This window comes from Lacerta agilis, chromosome 13, assembly GCF_009819535.1.
Source record: "Lacerta agilis isolate rLacAgi1 chromosome 13, rLacAgi1.pri, whole genome shotgun sequence".
Classification (NCBI taxonomy): domain Eukaryota; kingdom Metazoa; phylum Chordata; class Lepidosauria; order Squamata; family Lacertidae; genus Lacerta; species Lacerta agilis.
This window is the reverse complement of record NC_046324.1, coordinates 13,446,175-13,469,726: the sequence shown is the minus strand read 5'-3', so window position 1 is coordinate 13,469,726 and position 23,552 is coordinate 13,446,175. Positions and strand designations below refer to the sequence as shown.

Sequence of the window (23,552 nt, the reverse complement as noted above, 5' to 3'; positions counted from 1 at the left end):
TACATATTTGGAAGACAGTGCAAACAGGCCTATGGAGATAAGCACTTCACTGGTCTTATTTGAAGAGCAGATTTTGGCTGCGCAATGACATCTAATCTAATGTCACTGGACTCTCGAACTGGCAGGACTGAAACACAAAGCAGACCGAGAAGTCACGCTGCCAACTCCAGCCAAAAATAAACATAGGTAGGCTGGAGGACGATCAGATGATGGCTAAAACTTAACACATCAACAAAACACACCCAAGTAGTTTGGCAGGTGTGGGGGGGATGTTTTGTTTAATTGAGCTACAGATGTGTATGGATTGCCCAGTTCTGCAGAACCACAGAATGCAGAACTGTACTGAGAACTGAAATCAGCACCCCATGAACCAGCTTTCATGTTCAGTCACAAAATTCCTTCTAGGAATTTCAACACAGGCATGAAAAAATGGGTAATTTGGTTAATTTTCTCAAAGATACCACAGAGGATTGTGGGTAGCATTTCTAGAGGTCATAGTTTCATGGTCTTTTTTTCGTGCCAAGCACAAGTAAATTGTATAAAATAAGGACATGTTAAAGCTGCATAATTGATACATGTTGCAGAACCGAATTCAAGTCTAGCTGAGAGACTGGAGTGTGGCCAACACCTCCACTTCCATTTCAGGATTTTAACCCATTAAGAATATAGATCATTCCCACAAGGCTTTCTGAACAGTTCTATGCTTTCTTGGGCTGATTCACATGATGGTGTCATTGTTAAGGCAGGGCTGAATAGGAGGCAGAACAAAGCAGCGATCTAACCAGTCCACATCTTGAATAGGTTCTGGTTTACATCACTGAAACTGTTCAGAACAGCTATTTTATGCTGTCGAGGCGAGTAACGGGGCACTCTTAACAACTATAGGTGTGCATTCAATCCAAATAAATAAATACAAAAAACAGTGCAAATTAAATACAAGCCTCAAAATGCGGTCATCAACTAGTCCCTTCACTGGCACTTAGGCTGACTTATCAGGCTGCGCTCTCGCCTGGAGACGTTGCTACTACTGCTGGCTCAGTCTAGAATAAAACATAAATCACGCACAATTTAATCTCTTGATTCTCTGAACTGCACTAGTCAGAAGAAGCTGTGCGGTTCCTGGACTGGTGCCTGAATACAGAGGTGGGCTGGATAAGGGTCCGTAAGCTAAGGCTGAGTTCCAACAAAATAGGAGGAAATGTGGACAGGCGGTTCCTTGGACTGGGAACTGAAGACATTACCTGTTCTGGATGGGACCACATTCCGCTACAGGAGGAGGTATAGTTGTTCCTGGTAACCTCAAGACTGGACGGTTGCAAAATATGGCACCTAGGCTGTGGGAGCATGCCGGTGAACTACCTCTAATTGTGACCAAATCTGCACCATACTTTTTAACAGTCATGGCTTCTCCAAAGTCCTGGAGAATGCAATTTGCGAAGGATGGTGAGAGTTATTAGGAGACACCTCCTGTTCCCCTCACAGAGCTGCAATTCCCAGAGTTCCCTGGGAAGAGGAAGTGCTGGTGAAGACACTCTGGGAATTGTAACTTTGTAATGGAAATAGGGGTCTCCTAACAGTGCTCAGCACTCAAACTACAGTTCCCAGGATTCTTGGGGGAGAGGGAGCTGTGTCTGTTAAAGTGGTATAATAGTGCTTTAGATATGGCCTCGAAAGATTTGTATAACGTTGATTTGGAGAAACCCGACAAAAGTCAAGGTCAACAGGCAACTAAGGCTCTGGGCCAGACGTTCATTTCTGTATTCTGTCAGAAAGGAAAGGAAGTCTCAGGCCTCCATATACCTTTGCCCTGATGGAAAAACTGAAATATGCAATGTTTCAGAAGCAACAATACACTTATTTGAACAAGGTCTTCCTGACACAAACCTTTCTACAAAAGTTTCAGGAGAGTATGTCCTAACTACCTCTCTTTATTAAATGTGAGTGAACAGGGCTGCTGTGGGGGAAGAATGGAGAGGGAGAAGAAGCCCAAGTTTTACTCAGGTACAATACTATTGCTTATTATGCCTTGTGACAAGCATATTCTTGAGGAGTTCATTGCCTTGGCAAGAGCCACTTGTTTTTAATACACAAGAAGAACAGTGCAAAACAAGTAAAAAGCTGTCTAGGGAGAGCTGACTCTAGAAAGCTTGTGTCATGTGAGTATTAATTCAAGCACAGTCACATTTTACACTGCACATTTGGGACCTGATCCAACCCTGCAGGGAACTAGCCGAGGAACCTTAAACGAGCCTCAGCTGTGCCACTGCTGGGAGTGTGAATGGCACAGAATGTTTGCCGTGCAGCAGTTCAAGATCTGGGAACTGTTTCCATTCTGTTACTATTTCCATTTGTATTCTCCTTTTCAACCAAAAAATAAATAAAATCTATCATATAACAGTAGTAAATCAATTCACTTTGCTCAGGATCTTTCTTTAGAATGGGGTGGAGAATCTGCTTTGCACCCAGAAGGTGCCAGGTTCAATGCAAGGCATCTCCAAGTAAGACAAAGAAAGACCCCGTCTGAAAAACTTGAGAGCTGCTGCCAGGCAAGCATACACTGTAAGTTGTGAACAAATTTCGCCTGCCAGCTTCTTCATTTGACCTGCAAGGGCTTTCTGATGTCAGACATGGTGCAGGTAAGAGCAGTCCTTGGCAGCATCTGCAAAGCCCCTTTCAGCCAATAGGCAGCACCCGTCACATCCCCTTGTGCAGCTTCCAAAGTGCCCAAGGGCCAGCTGTTTGCCGGGAGCTTCTGAAATTTTGTGCAAAGCAGGACTGTACTCCCATGCACCGGCAGAGATGCGGTTGGTCAATCTTACTCGGTCCAGATGCACAAGAGAGCTGAATCAAGCAGGACTGAGCCTCCCTCGCATCAGCCAACAGGCAGTGAGGTCAGCCCTGCTTAGTGCAATCAGCTGATGCAAGGTTTGGATTTGGATACGCATAACAGCTCCCTGCTGAGAGCTCGCTTGTGCACCCAAACCTAGTGCTGAGCAGGAGTGACATACCTGTGTTAACAGCTGGTGTGAGCAGAGGCCCACCCAGCTTGATTTGGGTGTGCAAGACAGCTCCCTGCAGGGAACTCTCTCATGCACCCAAACCTGTTCAGTTTTGCTGCACTCTGAAGTCAGGACTTCGTAGCACCTCGCAGGTGGCTGAGGTTTCCCCCCTTCGTTTTATCAGCTGGTTCAATGCAAAGTGGTTTTCAAAGCACCAAGCCACATGATGTTAATTGAGCTGCCAGGAGAATAGCAACAAATTAGAGCTGGGAGGCAGATCCTGATATGGATCTGGCCTGTGGAGCCAAAAAAGTCCCCCACTCCTGGTGAGTGAGTGAGATAAACCAGTGGTCAGATTCAGTATAACACTTCCTATATGTCTAATTAAAAAAAAATGGACTAAGTATCTTTACAATCCATCTGGAGAGAGCACAAATAATATTGAAGTGCTGTCTCTCTTCCCCATGACATAATGAAAGCATGTTGAAGCTTGCTGAGCCACACAATCAATATATATACCTCACTACTTTTTTTGAAGGTTAAGATAGATGGAGTACAATATAATGAGAACAATTCTTGAAGCTGCGTGCATCAAGACCGGAGCAACGGTCTCATTAATCTGTGCACAATATTTGAACTGCACTCAGATTCCCAAATTTTAAGCCTGCGTTTTTCATTCCAGGGGAAGTCAAGCTGACACAAAGGTCCAAAGTTCAGAGCAATTTTAATCCTTCAAAAAGGAGCTAGCCGAGAAAAGCATATGAAACAATTGCTATGGCAACATAATACTTCTAAGTAATGAAGCTTCTTATTGAGGTATGAGTGGTCTTTTGTTAGCTAGGAACTAGGGCTGAAGTATTTAGAGCAAACTTTGGTAGCAAACAAAGGCAAAAACATCATTCAAATCCAAAGAATTGTATGCTTGAGTACTCTCTGAAAAGACAGTAACCAGAGCTTCCTTGATGCACACAGACTCTGGGAATCAGAACTCATACGGGATGTCATAAAATCTGTATTTAAAAAGGTCTATAAAGCACACACTGGATGAAGCTGAACTTCTTTGGGTGACATTCTAAATATGGAAAGAAGGATCAGTTTTCACTAGATAGCTATGCAATTTTTCTGCTTCATCAGCCGACTAAACCAATAACCAAACAGATATTCATTCATTCAGAGGCATATTGCCTTTGAACATGGCAGTTGCATAGCCATCATGATTAGTAGCATGTTGTGGTCTTATATTTTAGTACTGTGCATTCCTGGAACATGGCAGCCACCAGTACTGTGACCAAGCCATTAAAAGCAGCAGTGAGAGGTTTAGGAGGAGGCATCTGGATTTAATATCCCCTAGCAAATAGATCTATATCAGGGAAAACCTTCTGGCAATAAGCTGTTCAACAGTGGAACAGACTCCCTTGAAAGGTGGCAGATTCTCCTTCATTTGAGGTTTTAAAACAGAGGTTGGATGGCCACCTGTCATGGATGCTTCAGTTGAGATTCCTGCATTGCAGGGGGTTGGATTAGATGTTTCCCAGGATCCCTTTCAATTCTACAATTCTATGATTCATTGGCTGCGTTTGGACACCACAATAAACCATAGTTTATTGGGATAGGAACGTGCCTAGGTGGGCCCTGGGCTTGAGGTCAAGCAGCAGCAAGGAGTTTGCAAGCTTTTACTCTCAATGTGAATTATCCACAGCTTAGCATGGCAACTAGCTCCTAAATTGCATTTCAACGTATTCTTTGTTGAAATAAGGCAGCTCCACAATCCATGGTTTGTAGTTGGATGGTTTCAAACAAATCATAGTTAAGATAAATCGCACAGCTCAGCTTGGGGTTCAGACTAACTACACTGGCTACCTATTTGCTTTGAAGCCCACCAAGTTCTGGTGCTTACCTAAAGGTAAAGGTAAAGGTACCCCTGACAGTTAAGTCGAGTTGCGAACGACTCTGGGGTTGCGGCGCTCATCTCGCTTTACAGGCCGAGGGGGCCGGTGTTTGTCCGCTTCCGCCGACAGTTTTTCCAGGTCATGTGGCCAGCAGCAGAGCAGCACATGGAAATGCCGTTTACCTTCCTGCCAGAGCGGTACCTATTTATCTACTTGCACTGTGTGCTTTCAAACTGCTAGGTTGGCAGGTGCTGGGACCGAACAACAGCAGCTCACCCCATCGCAGAGCCTCGAACCACCAACTTTCTGATCGGCAAGTCCAAGCGACGCAGTGGTTTAAATCACAGCGCCACCCGCATCCTTGGTGCTTACCTTCACACTCATAAATGGCTTGGAACCAAAATACTTAAGGGAACACCTCTTTCAACACCAACCTGCCTGCACATTATGGTCATCAGCCAACACCTTGCTGCAACTACACTTCAAAACAGAAGGGAGCAATGTTGCAGCCAGAGAAAGGACGTTTGCAGCAATCGTGACCCAACTGTGAAATGCCTTTTCTAGCAAAGTTGGTGCTGGGTAAAACTCCCTGGGTTGAACAGGGTTCATTAATTTTCATGGATCTGCTCCAAGTAGGACTAGCGTTGGATACAGACACACCTTCTAGACAACAGGCAAAAATCTTTTTATCCAAACGAGTCATTTCAAACACCCCGGCTCCTTTAAACTCTTGACTTTTGACTGTGATTTTATTTGCCACTCTAAAACTCTTATTGTATGGCTGTTTTATTTTATGGATTTTGCATTTCAAATTGGCTAGAATCTTTTCAACATGAGGCAGTACAGAACAGAACAAACGAAGAAAAGAAAAAGAAAGTCCTCCACGAAGAAAACTATATAAACCTGAACCCTAACACATTACCTTTCTATCTGGAGGGTACATTTCTGAATGAAGGAGCATTCAAGCCATGTGAGCTCCCACCTGGAGTCTGCAATGGGACGGACACAGGTGCATCATCTCAATAAGAACTAGGCCTTTGTCAATTTCACTATATAGAAGGAAAACACTTACTATTTTCCTTACACCTGGCTATATTACTCCTAAAGAAAGAGACACAAAAGCAAGCTGTTATTGTTACGAAACCATTATTCGTCTTGGGAAGGGCCGGGTGTTCAAATAAATGCAATTTCAAATATCCTAACGTGAACAAAAAGACTGTCTCAATTCTCTATTTTGTATCATGTAACATGCAAGAGCTATGTCTTCCAAAAGCATCCATCTGTTAAAAATGTATGCACCAGAAGTATTTGTGTGATGTCAGCATCTGTGTGCCATCTGTATGGTTTTTTTTTAATGGACAAAGTAAGCGCATAATAACCAAAATGCACTGTGCCTACCTGGTAGCTGTTGCCATTCCAGAACTTTTTCATCTCTTTGCGATACAAAGCAACTAACGTGCACATAAGTAGTGTGCACGGCACTAAATAGAGAAGGGCTGGTTGTGCCATCTGCATTAGCGTCAGGCCCGCGAATGTTACCAACATGCCAATAGCGTAAGCTGTAGAAAGAGAGGAACAAGAGAGCTGTTGAGTAACATACACCTAGTATGTTCATGGCTTCACTGTAGATATAGCCCCATTAAGAGTTAGAGTTGTTTACCTATCGTGGAAGAAATGAAATACACAGAGGAAGAGCTTGTCTGAACATCAAACCTGTGACAATAGGCCACCAGGAGACCTAAAAAAACACAAATTTATAGGTCATAAATATTTGTCAGGAAGTAAACGAAGCCAGCAAAATCACTATCCACTCTTCTTATACTAATGAATAGGAAATCCTAGAACAGGCACCCCCAAAATTGGCCCTCCAGCTGTTTTAGGACTACAATTCCCATCATCCCTGACCACTGGTCCTGTTAGCTAGGGATGATGGGAGTTGTAGTCCCAAAACATCTGGAGGAGCGAGTTTGGGGGTGCCTGTTCTAGGATTACAAAAGGGACTGGGGTGCCTTGCTCCCCTCCCCTTTGCGAAGACACCCTTAGCTACTGTTTTAAAAGGCTACAAGAGGGCATGATTTGCCCCATCTACCTTTATTCAAGCACCCACCATGGAGCTGCAAGCAATATGGATCGATTTAAATCACTGATTTAAATAACAATTATATTTTACTTTTTTATTTATTGAATATATATACCACCCTATTTTAAAATCAGCAAGAAGAAAAGGCCCAACTTAAATCACAAATTTAAATCAAGTTTCCCACTGATATTTCAAAAAATTCCTAAAAATGTGACCACTGAACAACTAAATTTACAACTAAATAGAGTACTGTATTATTATTATCATCATCATCATCATCACCATCCATTCAGAAGGGATACCATGTACTGGTTTTTTTTAGCTGACTTGATTTTTTGAAAATAAATTTTAGAAGATACTGTTTAATGGACACCTTTTTAACCTATAGGGGGAATATCTTCACAATATGCTGATTAAGGGTCTTTCAGCAACCAGCACTATGGTAGTTTTGTGAAATATAGGACCCTGCATTTTGAACCATTTTTCTCCTTTTCTTTTCACTGCTCCTTACTACTTCAGCTCTCCACCTTAGCCCAAGCCTATCCTCACAAAAAGAAAAAGCAGCAAACAAGAATTAAATCCCTACCATCTGCTGATAGTTACTAGGCAGATGAGAGCAGTTGATTTACATCTGTTGAAAATGAAATGCCTGTGTTTGGTAGGAAGAATGTACGTTTGGCGGGTGGGGGACAATGAATTGGTTCTTCATTTACCCTTGAAAAGCTTCCTTCAACTAAATGTATCTGGGCTCGCAGTTTAGCTATCGGTCTGGGCTATTTTATTTATTTTATTAGGCAGTCACTTTATCTTGCCCAGGGCAACCTGAAGCGATTTACAACCAAACAAGTAGACAATAAACCTCACATAGGTACATTAAAACAAAAAAGGAAAGAGAAATACATTAAAAACATCCCACCCACTGTCAGGGGATCCTCCGGAGGCAGTGGAGAGCAGGCTGAGGTGGAGGGAGGCACCCCTGATGTTGAAAGTACCCAGCACCGCCAGAGAAGCCCAGAGACTTCCTGTGGGAGCAATAGGCAGGGAGGGAGTTCTGTGGCGGAAGGGCAGTCAGATGTTGCAGGGTCCCGACACCAACTCAGCAATTCAGGGATGGAGGGGGAATCGGTAGTTCCGTCGCCCCAATTACGTAGGGGGCTCAAACGGAAAGAGGAAAGGAGGAGACTTGGGGTCCCCAGGTTGTTTTGTTGGAGGGGCTCTCGCAAAGCAACACTTCCAAAATCTGAGAGTGACTAAGACGGTCATGGAATTTGAGCTCTGACTTGTACATATCTGTATAATAAACTGATGTAAATATACAGATCCTGCGTCATTGCCTTTTACTCGTGAGGAGCACTACTGGACCACTTCTAAATGGTTGCACGTATTGCTAAACCATAGTATATCACACATGAACCTTAGACTTCCTTCTCCTTCTTGCTTCTTTATATTTGTAAGTCACTTTCTGTTTCCATGGACAGAAAAAAAGGTTAATTTGAAAAAGTAAGAAGTCAAAAGAACACCCATGGAGTAAGAATCCCGTAAAAAAAATGTTTTTAAAATATTTAAAATTAGACAGAATGATTTGGAAGCTTGCAGTTCATGGGGCTAAAGAAGCCTTTGCCAACCTGGTCTTTTGGACCAACTCTCACCAGCCCTTGCCAGCACAGCTAAACATCTGGAGGGCATCATGTTGGCAAAAACTGAGTCTCATGCAGCCATTACATGAAAAGCTTTTCTGCTTACGTTGCCATTAACTCAGTTTGTCACTCTTAAAAATTACAAATATTAGCAATGATATGATTTGATCAAAATATGTTTGCCCACTGTTTGATCAAAATATGTTTGTTATACATTGGTGCTTATCACGTGTAAGCATTTGTTTGTTTACTTTCCATTCATCAAGGTATTTGGGTTTTTAAAAAATTCTTTTGTGGTTATAAAAAATTGGTACATTCAGTTCTACGGTATTTGAGAAGTCTTTTTTACGTAATTATTTCTTAACTTATTTCCTGTTCTTTTGGTTTTTGAGGGTGGGTTATATGCACCTCTCTGTTTTTCCATTTGATCATCCTGCTGAGTTAATCTTAGTTGATTGGGGGGGGGGGAAGACACTTACCTGGTAAAGCAATGTCACCGTACCCAAGTAATGAAAATGGTCTTGAACATAACGTCAGTGCAGAGAATGCCAGCCTTGGCACTCTGATTACCACTGGCAACTGCAAAAGAGTGTTTTCAAAATCCCACATAAGTCAACACCAAATGGCACTGAAGAAAGGAAGCTTTAAAATTCAGCAGAACTATTTACTCATCTAGTTTACATAGAACTTCAGATTATAAAGGACTTGATCTAAGAAAACAGCAACCAAGATACCGAGTGCATAAAAGATGTCCAAGCATCTAAACCAAAAGGACAATGCATATGGATGACAAACAGACACCACACACAAGAATGTTAAGAAAATGCACCATGTGAAGTGAGAGAAACAATGCTGAATTTAAGGATGGTTGGGGAACATTGATATCCAGGCCTTGGATAAATAAATTTGGAAAGGGAGAGACAGAGGGTCGAAATTCCCACCAGTCCCAAATGCTATTCTTTTTCAGAGGATCTTAAATACAATCCTTACTTTCTCATGAGGAGCTGACCGCCCAGCAGAGGCTTCCACCAAGCTTCCATCATTCTAGGATCAAACCCAAGTCAACAAGCATTTAATACTTTAAAAGAAAGTAGGAAAAAATGGCTATATTCTGTGAACATGTTGCACATAAATATTTAGGGCAAAATTCAGGCAAAGTGCAGCACTTTATATTCCCTTTGGTTTGAAAGAGTTAAGCACATCTTTCATTATCCCACGTAACAAAAGTCAAAAGGATAGCAAAGTGCTAAACTTTAACCGGATTGTGCATTAGTGCAAACTCAATGCAGTAGCAGCTATGAAAACACAATATGATAATTCCTAACATAGCTTAAGCATAAATTATGTATTTATCAAATGATTATATGCTTACCTTTTCACCACTATCTGTAGGACCTGTTGCCACTTCAACCATGATACTTTCTCCACTCTGAAATTTTAAACGGAGCATTGTGATACTGAATCATTCACCTAGCAAGTACATGGGTTTAATTGTTTATATTATTAAACATTCAGAATCTAATGTAATCCTCTTACAATGTATTTTGGCAGTACATTCCTCAGCAACTCCATGTGAAACAGAATGCACGAAAAGAAAACAGAATCGGTGTACAGATCAGTATGAAAGAGATCTAATTTTTTGAAAAGCAGAATTAACCAAAGTCAACTTCTGCAGAAGTACTGGGTAAATCCTGCTGCAGGTTTAATTTCCAAATAATCTTGAAATGGTGCAAATTTAATAAAAAATTCACCAGATACAGAAGAATCAAAAGCAGACGCCAACACTGGAAAAGGCCAACTAACAATTTGAACTTCAATGTGTTAAAAGAAGTAGTTTCAAACATGTGGATATTAACTCTGTTTTCTTTTCAAACATTACTCTCTGTGTTTCGGCAATAAGGTCACTAAGGCAATTTGGTTGTTGCTTTAAGGCAATCAGAATTAGGGGTCCTGTAGCCTATCTTGCAGGAGTTATGCAGTACACAACACCGGGAAGTAATTTTAAGTTCGTGGTACAGTATCACAGTGCCACTCAAAGGCTCTAGGCTGCACTCTGCAACAGCCAAGGCTTCATGGCTTACTTTAGAATTGCTCAGAATGAGCTTAGGATTCACTCTCATTAGAATCCAGGTTTTTTAATTTCTGAAATATTAAAATGCAAGTGATTCACAGTTTTTGTCTCCTATTTTGTCAGGTCTCTCTTCAGGTGCATTTAACTGTCACCTGGAGCTCACTACCAAGTGATGCTCAGTTATCCCTCATGTTGGTCTCATTTAAGCACAAGGTAAAAACAATTCTCATTATCCAGATATTTGAAATGGAACCAACCTTCTATGCAGACTCTATACTGCTTCTGATTCTGGTATATATTTGAAGTAGATAATTAAATGAGCAAATTAAATGAATTTGGATATGCAAAAGATATTTTTAAAAATAATTTAAGGAACCACAGAAAGAGAGGAAAGGAAGTCAAACTTTGAAGTGTTAAATTGATTGTAAAACTAATGAAATGTATAAACCTGAAAAGTATAAACAAAAACTTTAAAAAATAAAAAATACACTTTAATACGTACAATATTGGTGTGCTTTAATGAAAAAAATAAGTTATAAACCTGCATACTTACTTTTGTAAGGTATGGTGTGATGAAGACGAAAAATACATCATATACAAGAAGGAGACCAAGGAGAATAACACATGACTAGAGGACGAAAAAAAGTGTTATTTTTATAAAGCTCATGAGCAATCATTAACACTTTCAAAAATAGCACAATCACATCATACTATTTAAATAAAGTGGCAACATTTGCTCGTAACACTAAACCATCATTTAAAGCAATGTGTATCAACCCGAACAAACCTAAGTGAAAGCTGGCTTAGCATTATGTATGAACTGTATGACTAGAACAAACTCATGGCTAGTTGTCAAGAAAGCTCAATAACCCACCATTTCAAAAGTGAAAGGAGAATATTTTAAATCATGTTTGGTTGGTACCCAACAATAGCCAGGATCCAGTGAAAGTAAGATTAAAACACTAGAAGTCCTTTCCTTTCCTTTCCTTCACTCAGGCATGCTAAACTTCTGGATGGAAACACAAATCATTCTTGGCCAATCTCAACATCATGGCAAACAATGGTTAGCACTAAACAAGAAACTGAAAGTGATGGTGCATGAGGAAGAGGATAAACACATGAGCCTACAAGGTCATTTCCAGCCCTCCAAACCATGATTTGAAAAATTGAGCCAGTAGCACATTAAAAAGAAATTGATGTGGTTTGGGAGCTGTATTTGACACATTCTACTTCCATCAGATGCTCTAGCCAACCAAAGCTTAAGCTGCAAAAACTGACTAAACCTTTTCTGCAGTCCAACACAGCATACACTCTCTGAAATTGATGTTCTTTGTGTATTTTAGCTAGATGGAAAGCTTACTGTACCTTAAAGTTGGGCAATTTGAGTGTTTTAATAAAGTTCACGCAGAAAGCAATTCCCAGGATATCTTGCAAAATCCATACCCAGCTAGAACAAACAAACAAAATTGTTGCATTAAAACACAGGGACAAAATATTGCACATAGGTGAAAGCTGCAATCCTCAACTCACTTATTACAGGGTAAACCCCCTTGAAAACAGTGCAATTAATTTTGGTGCAAAAATGTATAGGATTGAGCTGTAAGGCCAAGATTCAAAGAGGCTCATGCAATAGCATCATATGCAGTGCTTGTGGACAGGAGGAGAGCAGAAGGGGAAAAGGAGACATCTAATGGAAATTGAGAATGGAAAAGCCTGCCTGTCTTTGCAGTCTTTGGACCCCGACCTAAATATTTTGAAGGCAACACAGATTTAGAAGGCAACAAAGCTAGCATTTCTCATCATTTCAATTCTGAATCTGAGAACTATTCACATACCTATTTTCATTCCGAAACACTGCCCAAACAACAGATGTCGTTATGCATATTAGAGCGAGAAAAAAGATTCTCACTTCGAGGCATCTGTCCCAGCATGGAAACCTAAAAATAAAGCGGCACAATAATATGTTATAAATACAGCAAATAATACATCTCGTTCTCCAACAGATACCAACAAGGGCAGCTTGCCCCTATTATAGGCATCATCCAGAGCAATTTTCTCTGGGGGTTTTGCATTCCAGTCAAAGTATATTTTGTGTATGAGAAAGGGCCGCAGCTCATGCAGAAAGTCCCAGGTTTGGTCCCCAGCGTCTCTAAGTAGGAATGGGAGGGATTATTGTCCGAAACCCTGGACAATCAGTGAGCTCGCAATACTGAGCAGGCAATACTGATCAATGGACTCAGTCAGTATATTGCAGCTTCCTCTAGTAATAATTTCTAATACTTGCAGGGTGTTCAAAGCACTTCGTGTGTATTATCAAGTTGCAACCCTCACAGCAACCCAATAAATATTGTTATCCCGCCCCCATGTTGCAGGTTTGGGTGGGAGGTGGAGCGGAGGAAGAGAAGCAGCTGACGGAATGAATTGCCTAAGGTCACCTAGTGAACTCATGGCAGAGGTGAAACAGGAACTTCCTGATTCGTAGCTCATCCTCTAGCCAGACTGAGAAGGAAGAGGTGGCGTTATGTAGGTGTTCTGCCAGGCAGATCCAAACATAGAAGATAAGGGGGTGGAGGGCTCTGATGGCAAAGGCAAGCAACTCATGTTGGATCCGGGAGTTGAAAGGAAGCCAATGAAGGGGTTTAAGGAGAGAATCATGTGATCAAAGTGACATGAAAGGTGAATGGTTTGGCAGTAGAGTAGCATAAAGGGACCAAGACGAGACCACAGAAGAAAAGAGAAGGTTGCAGTTGTCTAGCGACAGACAACCAAAAGATGAAGCAGAGTTTCGGCTGAGGGGATAAAGAGAAAAGTGATGAACCTTGGCAATGGAGTGAACAGGGAGAGCAAATGAGAAGAATATAATATAAAGCCTAGGCTGAATGCCTGATCAACAAGGCATATGGTAACACTGGCAATGGATAAGGAGAGAAGGGCTTGGGATGAAAGATGAGAAATCCAGTCTTTGGCATATTGAGTTTTGGACAATGACATCCAAGCAGAAATCTGATAAGACTGAGGTGTAGGATTGGAGTGATGAAGTAGAGAGAGAAAGCTGGGTGTAATGTGCATATAGGAACTACTGGTGTGGATTTTGAGAAAAAAGAGCCAAAACCCAAGAACAGTTCTAGTCACAGTAAAGAGAAGGAAAACAGGAAATGAGCTTCCACCTACATAAACACTGATCTAATGATTAGACAGATAGGAAGAGAACATGGTGAGGACAACATCACAGAGACTTGTGGCTTAAAGGATTCAAGCAGGAGGGGGAGGGGAAGCAGATGATCTGCATCAAGGGCAGAAGAAAGGACAAGAAGAATGAGACTGAACAGAGACTATTAGATTTTGCAGCCAGGAGTGATTTTTCTGGGGGCAACTTCAATAGACTGAAAAGGGTGTAAACTGGATTGGAGGAAGTCATAAGCACAGTTAAAGGAGAGAAAGTCAAGACAGCAGCACACTCCTGGAGTTTGGAGGCAAAGGGGAGAAGAGTGGCAGCTGGAGAGGAAAGGTGAGTTAAGGGATGGACTTTTGAAGAATAGGGAAGACAGGGGCACATTTGCATGCAGGATGAAAGGAGGAAGAGGTGTTGGAGAGGGAGATATAGATATTAATTGTGTGAAAAAGAGGGGAATAACAGCAGGTTGGGAAACAGAAGGATATGGAATCAGGGGAGCAAGTGGAGATGTGAAAGGATGACAACTGGGTAGTCGACTCATCAAGTGAGACACAAGAGGAAAGCTTTCATTTTACAAGCAAAAGCCAGACCATATAACATAATTTTTCTTAGCCGCACAGCTATTTAGGAAAGTCATATGGAGTTATGGACTGTACCTGCATTGCCCATAAGGTATTTTTCTAACTATGGCATGAAGACAGTTGAACAAGCTTGATGCAGATGCGAGGCAGAAAATTGTGATGACAGCATACACTGGACAAAAAAGGAAAATAAGGATACAAACTATCAGAAGCATGCCATCACAAATTATTCAAAGAAAAAAAAAAAGATTGCTCATGCCAAACTGGATGGAATTATTGATGATGCACAATGGAAGACTATGTGGACCACTAGACCAGCAAAGTCTGTATCATGTTTGGGAACATATCCTAAAATAAATATAATGTGGGTGCAGGACACCTGTTCAGATCTCACAAATATCACCCAACTTTACTCCCATGTGCTGGCCAGGTTGCAATAGCAGGGGTGCGTACTGCCCCCCATTGTGGGTGTGTCCATTGGCTAATGCTTTTTGGAATGAAGTGTAAAGAAATGACGGGCATTGTGACAGAACCACTGCAAATTATGTCTGAAGACAAATATGGACATCAGAGCTAAGGCACTTCTAATCTTTTTACCAATGGCTGTGCAGCTTTTGATTGCTCAAAATGGAAAACCTAGAAATTATGGACCTTGCATTGTGGTAACATTGAATTTAAGAGTTATACAGGGCAAAGCCCTCTTTATGTGGCTTGGTGGAATTTCATTAATTATATTAACAATACCAATCCACAACACCGGTTTTCAGCAGTTATCTTTGAAAACCTGGAATTCATGACTGCGCTTTCAAATGTTACTTTTCTTTTATACAGATTGCTTTGCCTCATTTTCTTCACCTCACTCGTATCACTTACTTTTTTTTATTCCTAGTAATATGGAATGTATCATATGAAATGTAACATTGCATCCTCTGGGATGTTATTACACTTTTATGCCCGTCTATTTTGATTTATGCTTCTACCATACACAAACACTCTAGCTAATATCCTGAGCATGTTCACTCAGAAGTAAACACTGCCACTGAGGTCAACAGGGTTCAGTTCCTAGTAAGTATATCTAGGATTGCAGCCACTGTTGTGTTTATGCATTTTCCTGCTTCTCTCTCCTACTGCTATCTCCTTCCTGTTGTCAGTTTGCATTTCTTAGTGCGGACAGCATTGATCTGATGTGGAGAGATCTTTCCTATTCTACTTAGTTTAATAGGGTTCTGGCAGCTTCTCTGTGTGAAAGAAACAAGCAGAAGCTTCGTGATGTTTGGGTTATGCCTTCAGAGAAGCTGAGTACAGCTGGCTTAAACTGGGTCTGTTATCTCTTCTGTCAAGGTCATGCTAACTATAAAAGGAAGGCCAGAAGGAGCCTGGGTACCACTTTCTCTTTCTATCTCTCTTCCTTCTGTTGTGATGTTCTGTATATAGTATGCTTAGTGTTAAGGTTCAGACTTACTATAAGTTATTGTAAGTTTAAGTTAAGTCTGCTGCAACTGGATTTCTTATGGACAGTGCCAATCCTGGATGGATTGGATTTGTGACCATTATGCTCATTTGCCTTCTGTAGCAGCAAAGCTCTGCTGGATTGAATACAATTGACTCTGGTCTATTTTTGGGGAATCCTGCAGTGTGTTTTTTCTCATTGGAATCTACTCTGGATCAATATTGAGTAGAATTACATGACACCTGTTGGCCTGACTTTCACTTATGTCATGCACTCAATTGATAGTCTTAGGTAAGCCACACTCACAGCATAAGTTCCCACCACAGTCTCTAAACAGGAATAATAATAAATTGTCTGTACTACAACATGCAGGATGCATGTGAAGGAAATCTGGACACTTTAACTATATACACGTAATGCTATTACTGCTATACTCAAATGATGGGATTTTTCTTCATTAGAAGCAGAAGCCAAGTCCCGATTAATTTTGGATTTGGGCTCTCCCTGGTTTTTGGACCTGAATTTCAAAAGCCCATTGACTCAGAGAGATGAGCAGAGGCTCGTCAGCAGATTCATAAATATGAACATGACAAAAACAATTCCCATTTCCCCAAGGTGGTCTCAGCTCACCATGGAGAGAAAAAACACTGAATTATTGCTGAGGAAAAATATGGAGTATCACCATATATCTGGATAACTGGGTGACCTTAGGCCTGTCATCATCTCCCATACTATTTTATTTTATTTAACATTTTATTTTTTCTGCTTAATCATAAAAGCCTCTATGCAATCTACATAAAATAGACATTAAAATTATCAATGAAATTTGGAAGTTAAAAACAAGTTGACCTTAAATAAAATTCAAAATATAAATAAAGCCAGCAGCTTTAAAAAGTGTGTTATCAAAGAATATTACAGATTAGCAGGTGCTGAAAAACAGTACAGCTAAGATATTTGGCTAACCTACTTGTTAGGGTTGTTGTGAGGATAAAATATGGAGGAAATGGAGGATGGAGAATTATTACTATTATTATTATTAACTTTTTACCCCAACAGCCCTCAAGGCAACTTACAGAGAAAAGTACCCATGCATCTTGAACTCTTTAGAAGAAAGGTGGGGAGATATAGTTATAGATATATAGATATATAGATATATATACACACACACATATATACACATACACTAGCTGACCCGGCCGCACCCTGCTGTGGCTGATTTTGTGTAATGGAAGGGGTTCTCTCGGCTCCCCGTCCTCGGCTCCTCCTGCATGAGAAGCGGCCGCGCCTCAGCCTCCCTGTGTGGGAACGGGCAGAGCTCCGTAGGGGAGGTGGAGAGGGAAGCTCAGCCTGGACTCCGCAGGGGGAGGTGGGTGGGGAGGAGAAGGGGAAGTGGCTTCTGCCTCCGCCACCCACTGGGCCTATCCTGCCCTCTCAGCCCGGCCCCCCAATGGCCACGGCCCCTTCCCGCCCCTCCAGCCCAGCGACAGAGGTTTTTTTGTCCACGCAGGTTCTGTGATGCTGCCGGGAGATCCAGCTTTCTATTGGATAGTGTTGGAGTCTTCAGCGCTTTTGCTGGTGACGTGTAATGGGGCGCCAATTTTTTTTGCGTTTATTCTTTATTTTAGGTATGTCAGGTGTGGTTTTTTTGAAATTTAATTATCCCATGTTATTCCCATGGAATGCTGTGTCCTAATTTGATACTATTTGGTCCAGCGGTTACGGAGCAAGTTGGTAACCGCCGCGCACGCAATGGGAACATTTATATATATATAGATATATATATACTCTACTTATTTACTTATTTATTTAATCTATCTATCTATCTATCTATCTACTTTTCTATCTACTTATCTATCTATCCCCCCACCCAAGGAAGCTGTAGCTCAGTGGATATTTATTATAAAAAAATCCACTGAGCTACAGCCTCCTTATGGGGAAAAGTAGAGAATATACTTGCATATATAAAACCAAACAGAAGGAGAACAGAAGGAGCATCCTACGTAAAACTAAATAAAGCTACATAAATTCAGTGTTGAATTCAGACAGGGCCCTAGTTTTCACAGAGTCTGTAAGCTTGAAATTGGGGCTGAACCACTCCAGACTCCTCCGGAAACACTAATAAATAATAATAAATCCATCCCTATAAGAAATGAAGCATATCAGGAAAAAGTCTCACTAAAATGTTTTCTTTCTTTTTTTATGGGGCATTCAGTCATCAAGCCCCCACTTGCAACCCGGACCCAAGTCTACCACCTCAGCAGGAATCAGCCTTAAGAAGGCATGGCAAGTTCAGAAAGTCAGACCGTAATAAATCCAAATGTCTCCTTACCTAGATATTTGTAGAAGTAGTACATCAAGACTAGCATAACACAACAGATGGCAACAAAGAAAACAGCGGTCATAGGAGTTAAAACCACGTTTTCTTCACTGTCTGACGAGTCGCTGTTTCCATCATTTGAAGACCGTTTCAGACTCTCACTGTGAGGGTAAACATAAGTAGTTATAGGCTCTCACTGCATCTTGTTACCATTTTCAACATAGATCAATATGCGGACGTTTCTTTCTGCTTTAGTAATGGATTGGTTTTTCTCAACTAAGCAACATTCAGCAAAATTACATCATGATTCATAGAATGAATACAGTATATATTTACAGTACCTTATGGCATATGCGGAGCTTAATATTTATTAGTCCATTCATTAGTATTAATATGAACTTAATACGTTGAAGTCCCAAAAGACACCTGCTCTTAGGACTTCCCTATAGGAATGCTTTCTCTAGTAGTTCTGGTGGAGAAATGCCCATAAGAAGCACCAGACTTGAAATTCTGCACAGATTTCCCAGGCTCATAGATAATTACTTAACAGTCAATGTGGCTTTTCAGTGCCAACAGTATTTTCCAGGCACTGTGCCAAAAGTGTCCCAGTGGAGAAAACACTACAAAATAAAAATCAAGTAATTATCAGTTATAGATATGGTGTATATTTATACTAATTGAACATCACCTTTAGTGAGATACTGAGATTCTGTTCTGTATTCGGATCATTTCTAAGCAGTGCACTTGCCTGGGCTACTAATCTGGTCCAATCAGACTTTGTGGACCATAATGCTTTTTGGAGGCCCTTAACAAAGCTGGACAAGTCTACCATCAAACTGGGCCTTCTCTATGGGAATGCTTTCGGCACAATGAGTTGTATCCAACTGGTTGTCCTGCTCAGTTGGAATTATCCATGAACAGGATACTGGATTTACAGTGGTACCTCTGGTTACGTACTTAATTCGTTCCGGAGGTCTGTTCTTAACCTGAAACTGTTCTTAACCTGAAGCACCACTTTAGCTAATGGGACCTCCTGCTGCTGCTGCGCCGCCAGAGCACGATTTCTGTTCTTATCCTGAAGCAAAGTTCTTAAGCATTATTTCTGGGTTAGTGGAGTATGTAACCTGAAGCGTATGTAACCCGAGATACCACTGTATTGAGAAATCTGTGTGGTCCATCTAGTTCACTGGATGGCAGCAGCTCTCCAGGGTTTCAGACGGAGGTCTCTCTGAGCTCTACCTGAAGATGGTGGGGATTGAACCTTCTGCATACAAGCAGATGCTCTAACTATTGTCTACTGCCCAGTTGCAAATCTATGGATTTCACCATCTTTTGCACTTCCCATACAACTTATAGACCAGGACCTTGATCCCCACAAATTTATTGTTTGAGAGGAAGAGAGATCTCCACTGGAACTGTTTGAGAGAAAGAGAGAACAAACACACAAACAAACAAAGCAAAATTGTCCCCGTAGCAGCAAATGTGTTGTCCCGTAACAGGAACTTTTCATATATTAAGGTTAAACCAAGAAAACTTACAGCTCTGCCATGCCACTCCAGTAGCCTCCCAATGCTACAGAGATCACAGCAATTAGAAAGATAACCACCATGCTGAAGTCAAATTTTGGGGGAGGTGGTGAATATAATGTCACGTTCACATTATTTCCAAGATCCTGGAAATTATAAAAGCATCAGATTAGAGATGTCTGTTGAAAAGAGATGCTTTACATTTCAATATCTGATCATGATTCTGGGATATTCCGAAACATAGCCTTGCAAGGAAATCCACTTTCCTTTATGAACTCACTTGCTTACACGTGTGTATTTTAGTCATTTGCAGCACATCAAACAGCCTGAACAAGAAAAGAGCTAGGGTGGTTCTAGTTTTGAATGAGGAGATGCAGGTTCAAAAACCCCATGAAGATCACTGGATGACTTTGAGCCCTGCTAGCCTAACTTACCTCACAAGGTTGTAGAAAGGACATAGTGGAGAAGCAGGGAGAACATGAAAAAAAAAATTAAGAAAAGAGAACAAACTCTTCTCCAATGTACAAAAACACTGGCCACCGAGAAGCAATTCTCATTCAGGATGTGAATGTAGAAGCCTGCAGCAACAAAACTATTCACAGCTCAATCTTCACCCATTGGCCTGGTTTGCATGTCAGGCTAAGCCAAAGCATGGCTTAACACTGGCATGCAAGCATGCAGCACTAGCACCATCTCTGTGTGGCCGTGGGCATCCACAAAAATGTTAATGAGAGGGCCGGCCCCCCTCAATATTATGCAGCTAGGTGGGCTCTGTCAGGCCCTCTTCATCATAGCAGCAGGAGGGCCCAATGGAGTCTGTCACAGCCTTAGCAGGCCCCACCAGACCTTTCAGGGGGGCATGACTGGCACTCATCCCCAATAACTTTGCTGCTGTGCTGCAGTGAGCTAAGGCACGCTTGGGTTTAGTGTATCATCTGAACCCAGGTTCATGGTTCAGCTCTCCTGGACAAATCTGACAGTTTGCATTTCTTAGTATAGAAAGTATTGATCTGATTTGTAGAGATCTTTCCTGTTCTGCTTAATTCAAGAGGGTTCTTGAAGATTGTGTGTGTGAAAGCAGAAGGTTTCTGATGTTTGGGTTATTCCTTCTGGGAAGGTGAGTACGGCTGGTTTAAACTGGTTATCCTTTCTGACAAGCTCATGCTGACTATAATAGTAAGGCCAGAAGGAGCCTGAACTCACTTTCTGTGTCTTTGTTCTGATGCGGTGTTCTGTTCTGTATGCTACAGTGTTAAGGTTTAGTCTCATAAGTTATTGTTAAGTTTAAGGTAAGTCTGTTGCAACTGGATTTCTTATGGACTGTGTCAATCCTGAATGTATTGGATTTGTGACCATTATGCTCATTTGCCTTCAGTAGCAGTAAAGCTCTGCTGGATGAAATTGTCTTTGGTCTATTCTTTGGGAACTCTGCAACGTGTTTAAGTTTTTTCCTTCACACACAATCATGAGAAATAAATCATAGGAGAAACCTTGTTGCAGCATGTGGTTAGTGTTAAGAGAACTAACTGATGAACCAGGGTTCGGACAACATGCTAAAACTTAGCATGGCTTAGTTTAGCATAAACTTAGCTCAGTGCAGCACAACAGCAAAAAGACTGGGGAGGAGTAGCGACAATCTCCTTTCCAGGGGCCTGTGCTAAACTATGTGTGACTTAGTGCAATGTGCAATACAGACCACTGTATTCTTCTAAGAAACTGCCTCCCACCTTTATCACTATTGAAGGAAAGCAGCAACACAGAATGAATAAAATAAGATGCAAAAAAGAGGATTTTAGCTGCAAGCATAATCTACCACAGCCATTTAATAAACCAAGTACATCATGCTCCTTCATTCTGATTGCAAGTGTTCTAATGAAAAATGAACACACATTGGTAAAAATTAATGCTGACAAAGAAACAAAAAAAAAGGAAATTTGTCAGGTAACTGTCAGAGAAGAAAATGTACAAATATTGTCATTGTATCCAACTAAGTCCTAGAATCCTTGAAATAAAGGAGTGAGTCACGACATCTGACTTCAGTAGGTCTACTCTGTGTAGGAATGAGTTGAATACAGCCCTTGATTAAGGTGCTTTGTTTTGGAGAAAGATGTTTCATCCAGCATCTGCTCTTTTATCAGAGCAGATAAAAAACAAGTTACTGAAGTAAGACAACATTGCAAAGTATTTTCAGAGACTTCAAAGTATCTATGAAATTTCCATCCTAGCAATCAGAAACTGAAAAAAAGAGCAAAGGAGATACAATGAGATGCTGCAAAAAGTGTATTTATCTGATTGGATTTCACCTGACCAAGTACTGAAAGAGGGGAGAAGAGTAAAGAAAGAGGCCCAGAAGTGGCCTCATTTTCAAACCCATTTCAACTCCCATTTTCCGAAGCAATCCAGAGAAGTACTTACCTCTTTCAAATTAATTATATCTTCATTTCTTACAAGTGTAATTGGGATGGTGATGTTTGCAGTCTTGTTACCGTAAGGAGTATCCTAGAAAAAGGACACTCATAATGCATCTGCTTTACTGAACCAATCTCTACTTAAAAGTCTACTAAAACATTCTGTCTTATCCCTAGGTCCATACTACATATTACTGCAGATTAATATGGCAGATCTAGATCATGTTATGCAACCCGAGCCGTAGCTAGGTGATCTTGCGCCCTGGCAGAACAGTCCAGATTGCGTCCCCTAGCCACAGACAAATTAGCTCTTCTTTCTGTCTCTCCTCCAACCCCTCCTCCCCACCCATTCACTTCACCCTCTATTTAAAACCATTTCTTATGAGGCAATATTCAATATTTATATTTATATTTATGGACATATTTTAAAGCTGATTTTGCACCCCCCCCATCACCTGCGCCCCTGGTGGGGGCCCACCTCGCCACCCCCTAACTACCCCTGTATGCAACCAGTCCAGGATGGCACTCACCTGAAAAATCAGGTATGCAGCTTGGGGTCAGTCCTGGACTCATTGCTGTCTGGAGAGGCACAAGTGCCTGGCAGTGCTTTTTATGAGTGCCATTTTGTACACCAGCTTTTTATCTGTTGCCATCACCCATATAATATTTTCCCTCTTCAGTTCTCACCATCAATATCAGCAAAAAGGAAAGGGTATTATGATGATGGCCACCGAAATATAGAACTCCTTTACAACTGACCGAAGCCTTGCTCCTTCAATCCTAACCCTAGATTAAGATTTGGTAGGATCCTCAGGAGCCAAATAAAATTAGGCAAGTTCTCGATTACTGTCAGGTGGCCATCTCAGATTCAAAAAGGGGGAAAACACCACCTTAATGAAACCCACAGTAATGCGACAAAACCAACCGCCACAATTTAAGCAAAACATTTTTCATGCAAAAGCAGCCATGTCTATTAGCACTTACTATGCTAGTTTCACTGGCGATGAGCAGCATTTTCGCACCGAGTTTCTGAGCGATCTCTGCCTTTTCTACAAAAGTGCAGTTTCCTCTTGACACGACGATTGCTTTGTCCTTGACAATTTCACGAGTGGCATCCGAGGGACTGCAAAGCAATTTGGGGGTCAAGATCTCCAGTCTCGTATATGTCTAAGATGCAAAAGAAAAAGATTTTATTAATATTTAAAATTGGAAGCGCAAGAGAATTCTGTAATGCAGCTGAACCAGTTAATCTAACAGCCTTATTATTTACTGAAAACAGATGAAATAAAGATCATGACAATATGAAGTTGAAAAGTCATTAGCAAAGAAAATGTACTTCCAGACACCTTAGTGGTTTAGTTTTTGTTGTTGTTTAGTCGTTTAGTCATTTCCAACTCTTCGTTACCCCATGGACCAGAG

At 41.2% G+C, this 23,552-nt stretch overlaps 1 protein-coding gene across 2 annotated transcripts in view; it reads right to left on the bottom strand.

Annotated features, from left to right (window-relative positions):
- The window catches only part of SPPL2A (signal peptide peptidase like 2A), a 37,112-nt gene that overhangs the window by 6,063 nt on the left and 7,497 nt on the right, over positions 1 to 23,552 (bottom strand). The window contains exons 3-15 of one of the 2 annotated variants that reach the window (XM_033166552.1): positions 23,118 to 23,300; positions 22,141 to 22,224; positions 19,738 to 19,871; positions 18,212 to 18,360; positions 14,508 to 14,604; positions 12,512 to 12,613; positions 12,042 to 12,123; positions 11,230 to 11,304; positions 9,978 to 10,034; positions 9,596 to 9,649; positions 9,085 to 9,184; positions 6,549 to 6,626; positions 6,287 to 6,447 (exon numbers count right to left, since the gene is read on the bottom strand). In XM_033166552.1, the coding sequence (XP_033022443.1) occupies positions 6,287 to 6,447; positions 6,549 to 6,626; positions 9,085 to 9,184; positions 9,596 to 9,649; positions 9,978 to 10,034; positions 11,230 to 11,304; positions 12,042 to 12,123; positions 12,512 to 12,613; positions 14,508 to 14,604; positions 18,212 to 18,360; positions 19,738 to 19,871; positions 22,141 to 22,224; positions 23,118 to 23,300 (1,356 nt within the window). The remainder of the gene's footprint in view (positions 1 to 6,286; positions 6,448 to 6,548; positions 6,627 to 9,084; positions 9,185 to 9,595; positions 9,650 to 9,977; positions 10,035 to 11,229; positions 11,305 to 12,041; positions 12,124 to 12,511; positions 12,614 to 14,507; positions 14,605 to 18,211; positions 18,361 to 19,737; positions 19,872 to 22,140; positions 22,225 to 23,117; positions 23,301 to 23,552) is intronic. The other variant, XM_033166553.1, reaches the window with a different exon arrangement.